At 42.1% G+C, this 19,218-nt stretch overlaps 1 protein-coding gene across 1 annotated transcript in view; it reads left to right on the top strand.

Moving 5' to 3' along the window:
* The window catches only part of LOC116972178 (charged multivesicular body protein 4b-like), a 38,354-nt gene that overhangs the window by 12,446 nt on the left and 6,690 nt on the right, over positions 1-19,218 (top strand). The window contains exon 2 of the mRNA XM_033019576.1: positions 18,974-19,151. Coding sequence (XP_032875467.1) covers positions 18,974-19,151 — 178 coding nt within the window. The remainder of the gene's footprint in view (positions 1-18,973; positions 19,152-19,218) is intronic.

Here is a 19,218-nt window from a genome sequence, read left to right as displayed (position 1 = left end):
TGAGTTTTTCTAGAACGCGATCAATTGGAACGTTGTATTTGGGGTGAATTTGAACCCCATATCAGCAGGAAAAACACTGCCGGTTCGTATGGGGCCCAAATCACATTTTCGCAACGTAAAATTAGATTAAAGCCATTCCAAGAAGCAAGTTTATATGTAAAATAAAGGACTTACCCTTTGTTTTGTCCCGTTCTTGCGATCCGTCACATTGTAGGCGTTAGGTCGCCTTTTATTTTAATCAAATTATTAAATTGTCTCGCGATTTAAAAAAAAAAAAAATCGGCAACGGAAGTCGGATTGATTATTCTTCAGCAGCTAGCTGAAAGGATAGCTTCTCCCTGCCATTGCCCTGTCACATGACCCTACCCCCGACTGCTGAGGGTTGTAGCTAGTGTCCCAACCACCGGGTGCCACCACAAGGTTTGGTATGATGTCTTTTAGATTTATTTTTTTATGACTGCCAGAACTCTTTTCAGTGTAATTTTGATCTTATAATTATATTTCTTGGTTTTGTATCTCTGTCCACAACCTTACACATACAGAATCATACAGAAACGAGCAGCACTTTGGCCCAACGCATCCATACCGATCAAGATGCACCCTCTAAGCAAGTCTGCTTGCATTTGGTCTATATCTCTCTGAACTTTTCCTATCCATATGTCTTTTAAATGTTGTTTTTGTACTTGTCTCAACTACGTTCTCTGGCAGCTCATGCCATTGACATATGCAAATATATTAGGATTGTATGCTACTTGTATCAACTACTTATTGACCCAGTCATGAGTTGCTTCTGCAATTTGCACTATTTCTATTATATTTTTAAGGAAATAGAATCTGCAACTATGATTTTTTTAAGTTTTTGTGAACTCTTAAAATACCTAACAATCCTTAGGGCACTTGACATTTGCCATACATTTATAAGGTGGTAAGTGGATGGGAGATATCAACCTTCACGTGGTCCACCCTGTTTCGTTGAATGCAATCAATCTGGCATGCACAAACAGAAGATGAAACAGAAAAAGGTTTCTTACAACTTTAGGCAATGTACGCCATATGCAAGAAGAAGAAGGTGGAAAGCACGGCAGTCAATTTGCATTCAACGAAGCTTTGCAAACAGTGAGATGCATGACCACATGGTCATATACGGGCCGCACGGTGGCAGAGCAGCAGAGTTGCTCCCTTACAGTGCCAGGGACTTGGGTTCAATCCTGACTACAGATGCTGTCTATACAGAGTTTGTATGTTCTTCTTGTGATCAAGTGGGTTTATCCGGGTGCTCCGGTTTCATCACACGCCGTTAATGTACATGTTAATTGGCCTTTGTAAAAGTTGTCCCAAGTCTGTAGGATGGTGTTAGTGTTCTGGGTGATTGCTGGTCAACGCGGACTCGGTAGGCCGAAGGGCATATTTCCGCACTGTATCTCTAAAGGTTTGTCTTATTTGTTAAAGCTGAATAGTCCTTGACTGAAGGTAGACACAAAATACAGTGGGATAAGTAGCATCTCTGGAGAGAAGGAATGGGTGACGTTTTGGATCGAGATGTTTCTTCAGACTTACTCTAATCCTTGACTGAGTAGTTCAAGCCTTTTAGTGAAGTAATGGAGAGTATTGATGTTATGCTGTTTATGAGGACTTCAAAAGAGCATTTGTTAAAGTAAAGCTTAAATAGGCACATTATCAAAATAATTTCCCATGGGATTAAAGGGACACTGACACCATGGATACAGTTTCAGCCAGGAACATAAAAGAATCATGAAGTATTGTTTTTCACAGAAGATATGTCTCCAGGTGGACAGTATTTAGAACCACTCCTTATTATTATAAATTAGCGACCTGAGTTTGAATATGTAGGCCACAATTTGAAAATTTGCAGAGGATGTGAGATTTGTAAACCTTGCGAACAGTGAGGTGTATAGAAGAAGTCATAAGGAAGGTGGAGGTAAATTGTCAAAATGGGTCAGCACAGATGAGCTTTAATGCAAAAAAAAGGTGTAAAGTACATTTTGATAAGAAAAATGAGCAGAGACAATATAAACTAAATGGCAAATTTATAAAAAGAGCACATGGGCAGAGCACTGTGAATATGTTTTGGACAGAAACAGCATGGAAACAGACCCTTTGGCCCATGCTGACTATCGATAATCCGTCCTACCAGCTACGCCACTGTGTGTGAGTGTAGTAAATCTTTGAAGATGGTTAAACATTGAAATTAGTGAATTCCCCACAGATTTGCACTTTATTAATCCCAATTTCTCAGACATTCATCCCATCATAAGGTCAAAGCTTGGAAACAGGCCCTTCGGCCCAACTTGCCCACACCGGCGAACATGTCCAAGCTACACTAGCCCCACCTGCCTGCATTTGGCCCATATCTCTCCAAACCTGTCCTATCCATGTACCTGTACCTGTCATCAGTTTTGAGTTGTTGATTCAAATTATTTCACAAAATCTCAGAACCATTAACTTTAGCAGATCACCATGTCATCTGCATTGGATGACAGTTAAATAATTGTGTCGACCTCTCAACACCAGGTATCGATGATTGCCTGTCACATGACAACTGGATATTTCATAATGTATTACGAAGGAACGGTAGATGCTGGTTTACACTATAGGTTTACGCAAAGTAACTCAGCAGGTCAGGCGGCATCCCTGGAGAAAATAAATAGGTAACATTTTGGGTTGGGACCAGTAATTAGAAAAGGTTGCAACCCAAAATGTCACCCATTTATTTTCTCCAGAGATACAGTCTGCTGAGTTACTCCAGCACTTTGTGTCCAACAAGCTATTTCTTCTGGTTTGTTAAAGTCATGTGCTACAACTTTGTGTTACCTGTCAACTACTTTTAAATTTCTTAAATTCTTCATCCTTTATCGTTTTTCTTTCCCTTCTCTTTAACTCCCTTGTTCCATTGTCTTTCTAATCTGGAATCCTAATCACTTCCCTGGTGGTAATATTTCCCTGCCACATAAAACCAAGAGAAGTTCATAAATACAGTGAATAATTTAGTAATAGGTGGAGTGATGAAATAACAGGGATTGCAAAAGTTGTGAAAGATATAATATGCCACAAATGACTCTTAAGACTTGTTCGCTGTAAGTGGGTAGTTTCGTCAGTCCTTTGTGGCAGGCTCCCTCCCAGTTAGAAGGGAGTAATGATGTTTGGCTCGGCTTCCTAGACTGTGGGTCTCCCAGTTTTGTGCCTTTAATTATATGGGTGTGACCATGTAAACCAAATCTAATAACCATAAGATTATTTCAATTTAAATGTTCTGGAAAATGCATTAAATGCAAATTAGAAAACAAATATACTTGGTTAGTTGGGGCACAACAAATTAGTTGTGCCTCATCCTAAAATAATTCTTCAGCACATTATTTTTCAGCATTAAATTACTAATATGGTAATGAATTTAATATGGAGTACTGCAGTGCAGAAACAGGCCTTTCAGCCCACAATGTCTGTGCTGAACATGATGTCAAGATAAACTAATCTCATCTGTCTACACATGATCCATATCCTTCCATTCCCAGCACATCCAAATCTAAATGCTGCTTAAATGCAACTTTCCTATCAAGTTAACAACATTTTACATAGAACAGTACAGCACAGGAATAAGCCCTCCGGCCCACAATGTTTGTCTCGAAGGTGATACCTAGATGAATGGAAGTATCTCATCTTCCTGCAAGTGTTCCATATTCCTCCAATTCTCTGCAAATTCATGTTCCTATCGAAAAACTTCTTAAACACCGCTATTGTATCTGCCCTCACCACCATCCTGGGAATCGATTAATTATCTTAACAGCACTGTTGAAATAAACAATCCAGTATTTTGTTGATTTGAATCGATGTTCGTGTTAAGGTTTCACTTTAGTTCAGTCAGTGAAGTGCACTAGAAAAGGCATGATCATTGGGCTAACTAATTTACTGAAAGTGGAAAGGTTGTATTTAGTTATCTGCATTTATTGAAGAATATAAGATTGGGTAACAGCAACATTTTAGAGTCTACCTCACCCAGAATCAACCACATTTGGAATTGTACTAAATACTCCATAAACGTGCAATAGCGTCTATTAAAACAAGGAGCGTTTATTAATTTTATTTTAAAATGCTGTCTTTATAAATCAAATGCACATCTTGATTTATTTCCGCTATTCGAGATTACATCTGTTAAATGCAGACGCTGGAAATCTGAAAAATAAAACAGTCAGCACTAGTGGAAAAATAAACAGTGTTAATGTGTCAGCTCAATGTCTATTCACCGGAGTACTTAGTTTAAAGTTAACTGGCTGGATAGTGACGCATTTGATAGAGCTGCTGCCCTACAACTCCAGAGACCCGGGTTCAATCCTGATCTCTGAGCTCTGTGTAGATTCTCCATGACTGCATAGACTTTCTGCCATGATCAGTTACCTCTGCATTCAAAAGACATGCGGGTTAGCGGGTTATTTGGCCAATTAACATTGCCCCGAGATTTAAACTTAGATCGGAGACGAGGAAACACTTTTTTTAGAACGAAGACGAGGAAACACTTTTTCTCACAGAGAATTGTGAGTGTAGAATTATCTGCCTCAGAGGGCGGTGGAGGCGGGTTCTTTGGATGCTTTCAAGAGAGAGCTAGATAGGGCTCTTAAAAATAGCAGAATCAGGGGATATGGGGAGAAGGCAGGAACGGGGTACTGTTTGGGGATGATCAGCCATGATCACATTGAATGGCGGTGCTGGCTCGAAGGGCCGAATGGCCTACTCCTGCACCTATTGCCTATTGTCTAAAATGAGTAGTAGATTCAGGGAACATGGGAAGAATGAAATGGGATTTACGTAGCATTTATGTGAATGGGGGGGGTGATAATCAGTGAGGAGTTAGTGGGCTGAAGGGCTTGTTTCCTTATTGTATGATCTAAAAAAATAATGTTTTATCACTACCATTTCTTTAAAAAAATAATAAATCAGACAATGAAATACCAAGCAACTGAGTTAATTTAATTATAATTGAATAGTAATACTTTGTTTAACCTTTACAGAGTGCTTTTCCGTCACTTTTGGAAGATGTGACACTTGCAAAAACAGTCCAGTTGGCAAATGTACCATGTGATACTGAATATTAAATATAAATAAATAAAGCATATTTAAAGAAAACTTTAACTTATTTAAGAGTTAATGACTATTTATTTCCCAACTCCAATTTTATTTATATACATCTTGTTTTCAAATATACGGGAGAAAATAAAGGGTGCCTGTTGAATTTTTAATTATGCTTGGTTTCCTTCTGATTTAATTTTGCTGGTTTTAATTTGATTCTTACTTTTATCTTGACAGATCATTTCAAGTTTATTCACTTTCTTCATACTTGCAAAAAGAACATCTCCAAACTTTTTCCGTTTCTCTGGCCTGATCTGTGATACATGCTACGTAAACCTGTAATCCTTCTTTCTATCAGATCATCTTGCAACTCGTAAGTCTCATTTGGTGAATGGTTTGAACTCTGGGTCTATTTTTCTCTTTTCTAGAAGCTTTTCATTTTCTTTTTTTTTTTTTAACTTAATGTAAATTAAAATAATAATGCAGCATTTTGCTCAATTGAATTTGCTTAAATATGCTAACAAATACGTATGTTAGGAAATAATGAGAAGCATCTGTGTATGGGTGCAAATCTAAATGTTAGTTCTTGTGATTTAATTCGGGATAATCCATTGTCAAGTGGTGATCTTTTTTAACCACAAAATTTATTTTGCTCTTCCAGATTTAACTGCCTAAACAATGTGTGGGATGGATTGCTTTTACTGACTAATTACAATGTTATTGTGCAGGTTTAGTTCAGTTTGCAGATACAGTGTGGAAACAGGCCCTTAGGCCCACGGAGTCCGTGCCGACCAGCCCGCTCGGTACACTAACACTATCCTACACACCCTAGGGACAATTTACAATTTTACCAAGCCATTTAACATACAAATCTGTACGTCTTTGGAGCGTGAGAGGAAATCGGAACACCCAAAGAAAACCATGGGGAGAACGTACAAACTCCATACAGACAGCACCCATAGGCAGGATCAAACCTGGGTCTCTGTACTACCATATCAGCAGATCTTGTATTGATTTCCATGTTCCTTATGAATAGATTAATTTCTGTGCAGTGCCTTTCAAGTTTATCAATTTTGGGTGACTTTATAAATCTTTTTCTCACGGTGAACAAAAATAATTTAAAATAATATAAAAATTGCAAGTAAAAGCAGTAAAATTCACCTAAGTTTCGAGTAAATGGATATCTGGAACAATGTGAAGTCTCAAACTAAAAAATAGAATGTTGTGTCTGGTGGTACACTAATTGTGTTTTGAATAAAGCCCGTCAAAGCCATTTTACTAGAACATAATGCAAATAAATTATAAATCTTGCATGTGAATGAAAAAACAATACTATGTTGAATAGATTAAACACAATATTACATGTTCTAATATACACATTCTGATTTCCAAGGTGTGCTGTAAATATTGAGATGACTGCATTTTTTACACTGCAGCTCTTAGAATCTAAGTTAATTGCACTGTCGTAGATTGGATTTCAATTAACAAATGTAATTTGGTGCTAGTCATTTTGTTGTAATTACAAGCAAAGATCCTGTCAATGTCTTTGTTTCCAACTTGAGTATGCATAGTTTGAGAACAAATTGAGTGTTTAACAATATGTTGGTAATTTCTCCTATCTCAAGAAGAAACACTACTTTTACCACAGTAATATAGGTTTGTTACCATTACAAGTCTACACAATGTGACCTAGTGACAGATTTTTATATTGTTTCAAGGATTCCTCCTTTGTCACTATGATTGAAGACAGGGGTTTAGGAGATTATATCAAAACGCATTCACGAGCTCTCCACGAGACATTCAATGCCGTCGAAAGATAAATCTTCCAAAACACAGTCTCTTAATTAATAGTTTCTTCATTGCGGTAGTAGTAAAAACAGTAAGGTATTCATCCAAACTTCTTCTTGTTTAAGTACAGTTTGATCTTACTCGTATTCAAACTCGTTCATGGTAGAAAGCGGTGACCTCTCCCCCATTCTTCTTCAAACTAAACTAAATACTACTAGGATGTCTGCGCGAGAATCCCAGCAGCAACCACGCCTCCGACTACGCATAAATCCCACCTACGCATAAATCCCACCTGCATAATTAACCATATAACAATTACAGCACGGAAACAGGCCATCTCGGCCCTACAAGTCCGTGCCGAACAATTATTTTCCCTTAGTCCCACCTGCCTGCACTCATACCATAACCCTCCATTCCCTTTTCATTCATATGCCTATCCAATTTATTTTTAAATGATACCAACGAACCTGCCTCCACCACTTCCACTGGAAGCTCATTCCACACCGCTACCACTCTCTGAGTAAAGAAGTTCCCCCTCATGTTACCCCTAAACTTCTGTCCCTTAATTCTGAAGTCACGTCCTCTTGTTTGAATCTTCCCTATTCTCAAAGGGAAAAGCTTGTCCACATCAACTCTGTCTATCCCTCTCATCATTTTAAAGACCTCTATCAAGTCCCCCCCCTTAACCTTCTGCGCTCCAGAGAATAAAGACCTAACTTATTCAACCTTTCTCTGTAACTTAGTTGTTGAAACCCAGGCAACATTCTAGTAAATCTCCTCTGTACTCTCTCTATTTTGTTGACATCCTTCCTATAATTGGGCGACCAAAATTGTACACCATACTCCAGATTTGGTCTCACCAATGCCTTGTACAATTTTAACATTACATCCCAGCTTCTATACTCAATGCTCTGATTTATAAAGGCTAGCATACCAAAAGCTTTCTTTACCACCCTATCTATATGAGATCCCACCTTCAAGGAACTATGCACGGTTATTCCCAGATCCCTCTGTTCAACTGCATTCCTCAATTCCCTACCATTTACCATGTACGTCCTATTTTGATTTGTCCTGCCAAGGTGTAGCACCTCACATTTATCAGCATTAAACTCCATCTGCCATCTTTCAGCCCATTCTTCCAAATGGCATAAATCACTCTGTAGACTTTGGAAATCCTCTTCATTATCCACAACACCCCCTATCTTGGTATCATCTGCATACTTACTAATCCAATTTACCACACCTTCATCCAGATCATTGATGTACATGACAAACAACAAAGGACCCAACACAGATCCCTGAGGCACCCCACTAGTCACCTGCCTCCAACCCGACAAACAGCCATCCACCATTACCCTCTGGCGTCTCCCATTCAGCCACTGTTGAATCCATCTTGCTACTCCTGCATTTATACCCAACAGTTGAACCTTCTTAACCAACCTTCCATGAGGAACCTTGTCAAAGGCCTTACTAAAGTCCATATAGACAACATCCACTGCTTTACCCTCGTCAATTTCCCTAGTAACCTCTTCAAAAAATTCAAGAAGATTAGTCAAACATGACCTTCCAGGCACAAATCCATGTTGACTGTTCCTAATCAGACCCTGTTTATCCAGATGCTTATATATATTATCTCTAAGTATCTTTTCCATTAATTTGCCCACCACTGAAGTCAAACTAACAGGTCTATAATTGCTAGGTTTACTCTTAGAACCCTTTTTAAACAATGGAACATCATGCGCAGTACGCCAATCCTCGGGGACTATTCCCGTTTCTAATGACATTTGAAATATTTCTGTCATAGCCCCGGCTATTTCTACACTAACTTCCCTCAATGTCCTAGGGAATATCCTGTCAGGACCTGGAGACTTATACACTTTTTGCAAGCAGATAAAATTTAATGGTGACTGGTTATTGTTATAACATACTGAGTTAAGCTAAATGGCTACTACACACCGGCCCCTAATTGTTCTGAGTATATAACAAGGCAAAACCTAATCTATCTATACTATTACTAAAAATCTCATCTTGACCACCCCCTCCCCATACCAAAAGTCCAAAGTTTTGACAGCATGAAACTTCTCCCTCCATGTCCGATCAATTCATGGATATGTCGTAACAATAATGTTGACATGTGAATGACATTCGAGAGAATAATAGGATTTTTAGCAATAACGTTCACTGATGTTTTGTTTAATTTCCGGATTATTAGCAGAGATTTCAAATACTAGCTCAACCTTTGGCCATTCTCTGTCTGGCCTACAGAGAAACTCTGGTCCATTGATCCATCTCTTGTTGCATAAGAAGCGGTCTGCTGTTAGTCCTCTAGAAGCTTCATCCGCAGGATTTTCCTTTGTGTTAACACATTTCCATTGTGGAACATTAGTAGCTCCCAATACAAAAGAGATTCTGTTTGCTACAAATGTCAAGAAACGTTTGTTCTCATTGTTGAAGTATTTAAGCACTGTAGTACTATCAGTCCAGAAGATAGATTCTTCCAGTTGAAGCTGTAGTTCTTTTTGCAGCAATATGTCAACTTTAACAGCTAAGACTGGCAGCAAGTTCCATTCTGAGAATTGTCATTTGCTTCAATGGTGCCACTCTGGCCTTTCCCATTAAGAATGCTACATGTACTTCTTTGTTATCATTTCCCAGTCTTAGATATGAAACAGTACTGTTGCCACTTTCATTGGCATCTGAGAAATGAGGCAGCTGTTCTGATCTTACCAAAGCTTGTAGGCTTCATGCACTGGTCCACTTTGAATTCTGAGATCTTGTTGAGATCTGCTAACCATTCTGTCCATCCTCCTGTGAGAGGAAGTTTGCATTATACTCTCATCCCATCCAAGTTTTTCCTTGCAAAGATCATGTAAAATCAACTTGGCTGGAAGTGTAAATGGTGCAAGAAATCCCAGAAGGTCGTAAACTGAACCAATTGTGGATAGGATAGATACCCCTTCTAGTGCATAGTCGCTCTTGAATCGAGATTCTGAACTTGAACACATCTGTTTCAACGCACCAGTGCAGTCCCAATGCTCTTTCCATTGGCAGGTTGTCCAAATCCAACTCCCTGGTCGCCTTGGCTCTATCATTTGGTGGAATGCTTTCCAATACAACATGGCTGTTGCTGATCCACTTGGAAAGCGTAAATCCTCCCTTATTGCAGAGGGAAGATGTTTTACCATTTGAATTGCTTTCTGCTCCGTGGACATGGATTTTAAGATGACATTGTTCCAAAGAGATGTATCTTCAACCGGTATTAACAAGATCTTGTTGTGCATCCACATCAGGCCACCATAAGAATCGCAAGTAGTTAATGTGTTTTTCTGATACTTTGACTTGATGAAACATTGCTTTGATGGCTGATATTAAACTTATCGACTATTGTCTGAATTTAAAAAGAACTCCAATGAGTGAGTTAGTAAGGTCTGGGCCTTGCAGAAGTTGACAGTTGAGTGATGTTCCTTTGAAGACTGCAGCACAGTCAAAGACCACCCTCAAGGTCCCTTTCTTTGAGTGATACACCCCATGATGTGGAATGTACCAAAGCTCTCTTTGTCACTTCGATTTAGTTGGTTTGTTGGTACCATTTTGGCATAATCATTGTCAATCATATCCTAAGGGGAGACGTATATTCCTCATGAAATTTTGTATTCTTGCCAAATTTGCATTTCAAATTTTGGGTGCATTGCTCTGCCATACGATGATTATTCAGCAGACTAACTCTTGTTTGAAAGGTAAGTCCAGACAATAGTGCCCGTCTATCATCTTTACTGAGTAGTTCATAATATCCAAGAACTTTACCTCTTTCCTGGACATTTCTTCAGATTCCTTACTGGTACTTTCATTGAAGTCATGATTGTAATGGCCCTTGTGGCTAAAGGGATCAGGGGGTATGGAGAGAAGGCAGGTACGGGATACTGAGTTGGATGATCAGCCATGATCATATTGAATGGCGGTGCAGGCTCGAAGGGCCGAATGGCCTACTCCTGCACCTATTTTCTATGTATCTATGTAATGCTTGATCAATAGCTTTTCCAATATACGAGTAGATTTTGATTAACAGCAGCGGCAGGGTAGTTCTTCTGGTTCCTGCTTTCGTTGTTCCATCTCAAGGAGCTATAGATAACCCATCCTAGTAGGATTTTCACTGCAAACAGTCCATCCCCTTAGCTCCTCAGTCTGTAGAGGTTCCAATGCCTTCGACATTCATTTCCTCCATGTGGTCGAGATTTTTCATCGAGCTACAACAACCTCTAAGGAATATCGCAAACTCACTTAATGCCTCCACATCTTCTGACAATATCTTTTAAAGCATAGGCCTTCTTCATGTATGCGTTAACGATCATCTGTTCATTCCCATAACGTTCTTTAAGTAACCTTTTTGCCTCTTGATAGCCATGGCCTCCAGGCCTATTTAAACAACTTTCTGCAAGCACCTTTGCATGTCCGCTTGTGTAATGCACCAGAAATCGTAAGCGCTCTTTTTCATCAGTTTTCATTTCTACTCCTTCGTGAAATGCCATTATGAAAGATTCATACCACAAAGGATCACCATCATATCTAGGAATTTCTATTGGTGGTAGGATGGAAGAGAGATTTTGTTGAGCTATGAGCTTGCTGATTTCAGTTTGATTCCTCACCAATTCATAGAATTCACCTTGAGATCCTTGGCTTGGCGCAAACGTACGATAAACAGGCCTCTGAAAAGAAAACTGGGCTGAGTACGTTTTATCACGAGTCCTCTGTCTAATTGTTTGTCTCTGATTAGGCCTCTTCGTATCATAAACGGGCATCGTCCAATCTTGGCTTGCTCGAGCCTGTGTATTAGGTCTCTGAAAAGTGTACTGGTCTGATGGTTTGTTACGAGCCTCATCAGGAGGCCCATAACTTTGTTGCTTCGGCCTAACATCCTGTTGTTGAGGTAAAGCTTTGTCGGCCCACCACTGTTTCAGTGGGTGTTCAAAGCCATGAGACCAGGTGGTCCCCGGCTGTGGATTGAAACCACCTGCTGTCTCTAGCTCAGCAGTACCTTCTTGGACTGAGGAACTCTTCCTCTGAGATACTTCCGAGCCGCATCTCGAACCTCGCTTTTCCAGTATCTCTGCTGCACTTTTGGCAATTGCCAATTTAGTGGCTAGTTCCAGCTGTTCTTTTTGTCTACTCAACTGCCTTTTTCGTTCCTCGGCATCTCTTAAGCCGCATTTCTTGTTCATCGGCCTCTCTCTTAAGCCGCATTTCTTGTTCCTCAATCTCATGCGTTTCCTCCATCGCTGGAGATTATCGAAACGCATTCACGAGCTCTCCATGAGACATTCAATACCGTCGAAAGATAAATCTTCCAAAACAGTCTCGTAATTAATAGTTTCTTTATTGCAGTAGTAAAAACGGTAAGATATTAATCCAAACTTCTTCTTGTTTAAGTACATTTTGATCTTACTCGTAGTCAAACTCGTGCATGGTGGAGCTCATGCATGGTAGAAAGCTGTGACCTCTCCCCCATGCTTCTTCAAACTAAACTAAAAACTACTAGAGCGTCTGTGCGAGAATCTCAGCCGGAAACACGCCTTCGACTACGTATAAATCCCACCTACATAATTACAGGCAGATAAAATTTAAAGGTAACATAGTTATAACATACTGAGTTAAGCTAAATGGCTACTACAGACACATAGTGCTGAACTAACTCAGCCGGTCAGCTCGCATCTCTGGAGAACATTCATCGTATTAGCGATATGCTGTGGAGACAGGGCCTTCAGCCCACTGAGCCCATACCAACCAACGAATCCCTGTACACTACTGTCTGACACACTGGGAACAATTTAACCTACAAATCTGTATGTCTTTGAAATGTGGGAGGAAACTGAAGCACCCGGAGAAAACCTACACAGAGAAAACGTGCAAATTCCGTACACACAGCATCCATAATCGGGATCGAACCTGGATCTCTTGCACTGTACGGCAGCAACTCTACCATTGCACCACTGTGCCACACTTGACCTGAAACATCACCTATCCATGTGATCGACAGAAGCCAATTGTCCTGCTGAGTTACTCCCAACACTTTGTGTCCTTCTGTGTATTAACCAGCACCTGCAAAGCCTTGTTTCTATGTAATAGACTTGCTTATATAATACAATAGAATAGAATGCCATTTATTGTCATTCAGACAAGGGTCAAACAAAATTTTGTTCTTGCAGTCATAACAACAAAAAATATCAAAACACACAATTAACACAATTCCACACAAACATCCATCACAGTGAATCTCCAAACACCTCCTCATTGTGATGGAAGGCAAAAGTCTTATCTCTTCCCTGTTCTCTGTTTTTTATTCTTCTCCTGCGGTCAAACAGTCAAACTGCTGCATCGAGCTGATCGAAGCTCTTGATGTTGGAGCCCCCAGCAGGCGATGGTAAGTCCCGCGGCCATTTAGGCTGCACCGGGCGATGTAAGGCCCTGCTCCGGGTCGGTTTAAAATCAACTTAAATCCCTCGATTCGGGCGGACGCAGTTGCTGTTGCGGTAGCTCTGAAAAGCGGTCTCCCACCAGCGACCCGCGAGCTCCCAATGCTACCGTCCACAGGGCCTGCAGCCGGAATCTCCGAAGCTCCGAAGACGGGTCGCAGCCGTGCGTCACCACAGCGCTCTGCGCTCCGAAGATAGCCAGCTCCGTGATGGTGAGTCCGCAGGCTCTGCGACTGGAGCCCCCAGGTCGATTCCGGTTGGGACCAGTCAGCTCCACGATGTTAGGCTCCAACGACAGGGAAAAGGTCGGGTCCCCGTTCAGGGAAGAGATTTAAAAGTTTCCCCCGCACCCCCACATATCTATATTACTAAAAGTAAGATCTTGACCGTTTTTGACACTACGATGTGATTTCCGAGTGAACGCCGTCACTTACGGCCGTCATATTTGGCCACCTCGCTCAGAGCCCCCCTCCGCCGGACTGGACTGGAGGACTTTTGCCATCTGAAAAATCAGAGAGATATTAATGTTTTTTTTAAATTCACCATTCTCTCTGCTGCCCCCGCTGGCGGCAGGGGGGAGGGAATATAAAACCCGGAAGTGTGGTGGCTCACTCAGAGGGTGACGTCAAGATGGCGCCGAGTGCAGGTGCCGTTGAATAATTCAGGAGAGCTGTTCTGTCTATGGTGAGTGTGTTTGTTGGATGTTATTTAAAGCACGTTTTTGCTTCAGCACCAGCAGCCTCTACATGAGGTTTTAAACATTTGTTTTACTCACTGTATATTCAACATGTTCTGAAGTTACTTGTCATTTTAGTATTGGGTGAGTGTGTGTGAATGAGTGAACGAGTCTGTGTGTGTGTGTGTGTGTGAGTGTGTGTGTGTGTGTGTGTGTGTGTGTGTGTGTGTGTGTGTGTGAATGAGTCTGTGTGTGTGTGTGTGTCAGGGCTCGAAATTAACGGTTGCCCGGGTGCCACTGACCACTCAAAGCACCGCCGGGCAACCTAAACACCGAGTCATTTTGCCCGGCTTGGCAACCATATACTAGTTTGTACCGAAGATAGACACAAAAAACTGGAGTAACTCCGCGGGTCAGGCAGCATCTCTGGAGAAAAGAAACGCGACGTTTTGTGTCGGCGGTGACAGCTGTATTGCGTGGGAAAGATACTAGGTGCGGGGTGAGGAAGGGTCGGAGCGAATGACGGGCCCCGAACAGCGGCTCCATCTCCTCCTCCCGCCCGCCCTGATAGCGGCCGCTGCCTGCAAACCCGCTGACGGCGCTTGCAAAACAAATCCTCCCGCACGCAGAGGCCGGGAGGAGGGAGGAAGGGCGAGGCCTCGGCGTGCGGGAGGATTTGTTTTGCAAGCGCCGTTAGCGGGTTTGCAGGCAGCGGCCGCTATCAGGGTGGGCAGGAGGAGATGGAGCCGCTGCTGCTGCTGTGCGGGGCCCGTCATTCGCTCCGACCCTTCTGAAGCAGCTGCACCAAAGATACTATAGCTATGGGATTTTTGAGCTGCACCGCTCGGCCCCGCACCTTGCTGTTGGCTGGCGGAGGAGGGAGGCGGTGGCGAGGAGATCCCAACGGCCAAGGCAGCGGGGCGATGTTGTCCGAGGAGCGCTGACCCTCCTTCCTCCCCACCTCGCCCCCCTTCTCTCTCTTTCTCTCTCTCTCTCTTGTACGCCCCCTCCACCCCACCCCCCCTAATCCTGGGACCACTCCTCTCCATCCCGCACTGATCCCCATTCCCACTTCTATTCTGTTCTCACTGGCATCCCCTGTGCTCCCCTACCCATCTCCCCCCCCCCCCAAATCTATTCATCCTCCATCCATCCCACACTGGTTCCCCAATTCACCCTGTACTTACTCCTTTCCCATCCATCCTGTACTGATCCCCCATCCATCCTGTACTAATCCACGCATTCATCCCGTACTGACCCACCCTCCATTTACCCTGCACCTTCCCCTCATTCATCCTGTAGTGATCCCCTCATTCATCCTGTAGTGATCCCCCATTCATCCTGCAGACCCTCCGATCCACACTGTACTGACGCCCCCCCCATTCATCCTGCGATTGTCTCCCACCCCCCCCATCCATCCTGTACTGATCATCCCATTCAAGAAGAAAGGGGGGAACAGTCTGAAGAAGGGTCTCGACCCGAAACCATGCCTATTTCCTTTGCTCCATAGATGTTGCCTCACCCGCTGTTTCTCCAGCCCTTTTGTCTACCCCCATCCATCCCGTACTGAACCCCCCCCCATTCAACACCACTGACATCCCCCGTGTTCTCCCCTCATTACCTACTCCAACCAACATGTACTAATTCACCTGCCTCAATCCATCCATTCTGCACCGACTGCCTTCTAACTCCCCCCCCCCCCCCCCCCCCGCCATCTATCCACCCCGCACTGATTCACACACACACACCCCTCCCTGACCCTATTGTACTGGGAATGTCTTCAGAGCGAACATTGACTATGTTTGATAACTGAATGCAATCAAATGTGTTTTAATTCCAAATGTTATTATTTGTTCTAATCCATAAAGATGGATTAATTAAATTGTGAACACGTGGAACATTAAAACCGCAGTGTTCGATTGTCACTGCTGCCGTTGACACGTTATTACAGAATTCATTTTAACGGCAAATCAATGCTCTTAATATGGAGTATTAGTACTGTAGTTATTTAATGAGCAACATTCATAACTATACGTACGCATATATGTTACCATGGTCCAGGATTTATTGACACAGGTTGATCATAAACTGAATAATCCAACCACATTTTTGTTTGGAAGTGGAAAGAATGAATACAAATTGCATTAATTGCAATGTGTAAAAAGAGTTGAGATACTGTCTTATAATTTTTGCTGCATGTCATTGTGGGATATATCATGTCTTGATTGGTGAATATGTTTAGTTTGTGACTTTATTTGAAGCAGAAATTACATGTGAATGCTTCACTGAGTATAATCCTGACTGGTAACTACGCACTTCGTCCGAGCACATTATCGCACGCGTCATGCAAACCATCTTAAATGACTACCTAAACTGTCATTTGGCAACCTAAAAAGCTGCCAAGGTTGCCCGGCTGGAAACAGGAAAAAAAAGTTAAGCGAGAGCCCTGGTGTGTATGTGTGAATGAGTGTGTGTGAGAGTGAATGAGTGTGTGTGAGAGTGAGTCTGTGTGTGTGTGTCTGTTTGAGTGAGTCTGTGTATGTGTGAATGAGTCTTGTGTGTGTGAATGAATCTGTGTGTGTGTGTGAATGAGTCTGTGTGTGTGTATGTGTGTGTGAATGACAAGGAGCAGAGTGGGAGGAGTGGTGACTGAGTGAACTGCCAGCGTACCAGGCATGAGTGACTGCACTGCCAGCCCACGAGCCGTGAGTAAGTGAACTGCCAGCCCACCAGCCGTAAGTGACTGAACTGCCAGCCCAATAATCCATTCAGTCCACCCTCTTCCCCCTTCTCTCTCACAGTCTGTCACCTGTTTCTCAGCTGCCAGCCTGCCAGGTCAGAGTGACTGTACTGCCGGACCTCAGTGACTGAGCTGCTAGCCCAAGAATCCATTTGGCCCACAATGTCTATACTAGCCCTCTGGAAACCATTACCTTCGGCCCACAACACCCATACTAGCGCAACAGAAAGCCCCCCACTGGCGAGCAATATTGGAATTGGTGGAGAGGTGGAATATTGCGTTGGGTGACCAACCCTCCCGTGTGATGCTAGGACCCAACTTAGTCTAGTACACAGCTAAAATTAAAGCTAAAACCAAAAACATACACCTAACAGGACAAAAAGAAAGAAAAGACAGACAGACTGTAGTTGAGCCGCTGTCACACGGCGCCGCCGCACCGATTAGTATATCTACATAGTATATGTAAATAAGTGTGATGTTATGTATATAAATAAATCCAGACACACAATCTTTGTGGGAAGGAACTGCAGATGCTGGTTTAAAGGTATTAGAATAAAGGGAAGGCCATTTAAGACTGAGGTGAGAAGAGACTTTTTCACCCAGAGAGTTGTGAATTTGTTGAATTACCTGCCACAGAGGGCAGTGGAGGCCAAATCACTGGATGGATTTAAGAGAGTTAGACAGAGCTCTGGGGTCTAGTGGAATCAAGAGATATGAGGAGAAGGTAGGCACAGGTTATTGATTGGGAATGATCAGCCATGATCGCAATGAAGGGCTCGAAGGGCCGAATGGCCTCCTCCTACACCTATGTTTCTATGTTAAACCGAAGATAGACACAAAAAAATTTTTTTTGTGTCTACACCTAATCTCTGCTTTTGTTAATATGGGATCTTTCTGCATTCTTTTTACTAACTCCAGTACTATTATTAGAAAATCATTCTCTACTACATGTTGGGTGTACATGGAGTTCTCAGTATTTGTATTAGCATTCTTGAACAGTGGACCTGGTCTTGCGTTCTATTCACGGGCTTGACATTCAATATTATGATTATATTACAACAAGGGGACCTTTCTCCACAGCATTCCAGCGTGGGACCTGTGGAATAGGATCTAAGAATTGTGACAAAGATTTATGGTTGATGGCCAATCGTGTGTCTACTGGATCTGGTGAAATCTTATGGTCCAGATGTGTTTAGCAATGTCTCCACTCCTATTTGAGCCCAGTTTCTCTCAATGCTAGTGTGCAAAGGAAATGGGTTTTGAGGTAGAGGTCTTGGATTTGTATGGTGCACTTGGATTAGCCTGGGTGAGTAACTATTTTGTTTTCTTAGATGGTCCAACTTGCATCTACTCCACCATTAGGGGACATAATGTCTATTTACATTGGTGGATGGAATACCAGACAGGTAGCTTGTGTTTGCCTGGCTTGGACCGAACTTCCTCAGTGTTGTTAGAGTTGCCATTACTCATACATTCGCATCCCTCGTTTGGGGTACGTCAATAGTCTGCAAGTGTCAGGATGTGTATCACTAGCCAAATATCACCTACTGCTATTGCAGAGGTATTTATGTTGCTGGTCTATCTGAGTTTTAAATCAGTAGAGACCCTGGATGTTGACGATGGGAAGTTTGGTAATAGTATTGAATGTTAAGCGTAGGTTATTCGCTTTCCTCATTGGAAATTAAAAAAAGTTACTTGTACTACTCAATAAGCTGGAGTGTGTTTTACTTGTGGGCATTGTCAGTGTTGTCTTCAGTCATTTTGGTGGTTTCGAGTAGACCAATGGGGCATTGTTGGCCCGATAGGATTGCCCTGACTCTCTTAAAAATGTTCCTTTTTTTTGGTTGGATTTCAAAGCCAATGAGTCTTCTCAGAGCCAATGACTGCCTAACAGAGAATATCATAATTCCTCAAGTATTTGATCTGATTTCCAATATTTTTCGTTGTTTTGCCGTTTATGGAGAACTGCTCAATGGGTGCATATCTCGTCAATGCAGTTCCAATGCATACATTTACATAATCCCACCGAGTTGTACTTTTTTTCTTAATCCCTACTTGCCTGGTAATTTGGGTATTATTACATTCGTACTTTGCTCCGATCATCACCTGGTGGGTGTTCTGAAATGTTGATTCTCAAATTGTAATCAATTGAACTAATTCATTTCATTATGTAAGAAGGAACTGCAGATGCTGGTTTAAACATTTCATTATTTACTCTGTCAGCTGCTCTACAGGCACTGAAGCGGAAGAAGAGGTTGGAAAAGCAGTTGGCACAGATCGATGGAACTCTCTCTACGATTGAATTCCAACGAGAAGCATTGGAAAATGCAAATACAAATACTGAAGTATTAAAATCTATGGGCTATGCTGCAAAGGCAATGAAAACTGCTCATGAGCACATGTAAGTGATTCATTTTTGTCATGTACTTGTGAGTATATTCCCTAAAGAGTAATCATTGGACCAGATT

Source organism: Amblyraja radiata, chromosome 4, assembly GCF_010909765.2.
Source record: "Amblyraja radiata isolate CabotCenter1 chromosome 4, sAmbRad1.1.pri, whole genome shotgun sequence".
In the NCBI taxonomy this organism is placed as follows: Eukaryota; Metazoa; Chordata; class Chondrichthyes; order Rajiformes; family Rajidae; genus Amblyraja; species Amblyraja radiata.
Note: the sequence above shows the minus strand (reverse complement) of the source record. Positions and strands in the feature narration are given on the sequence as shown.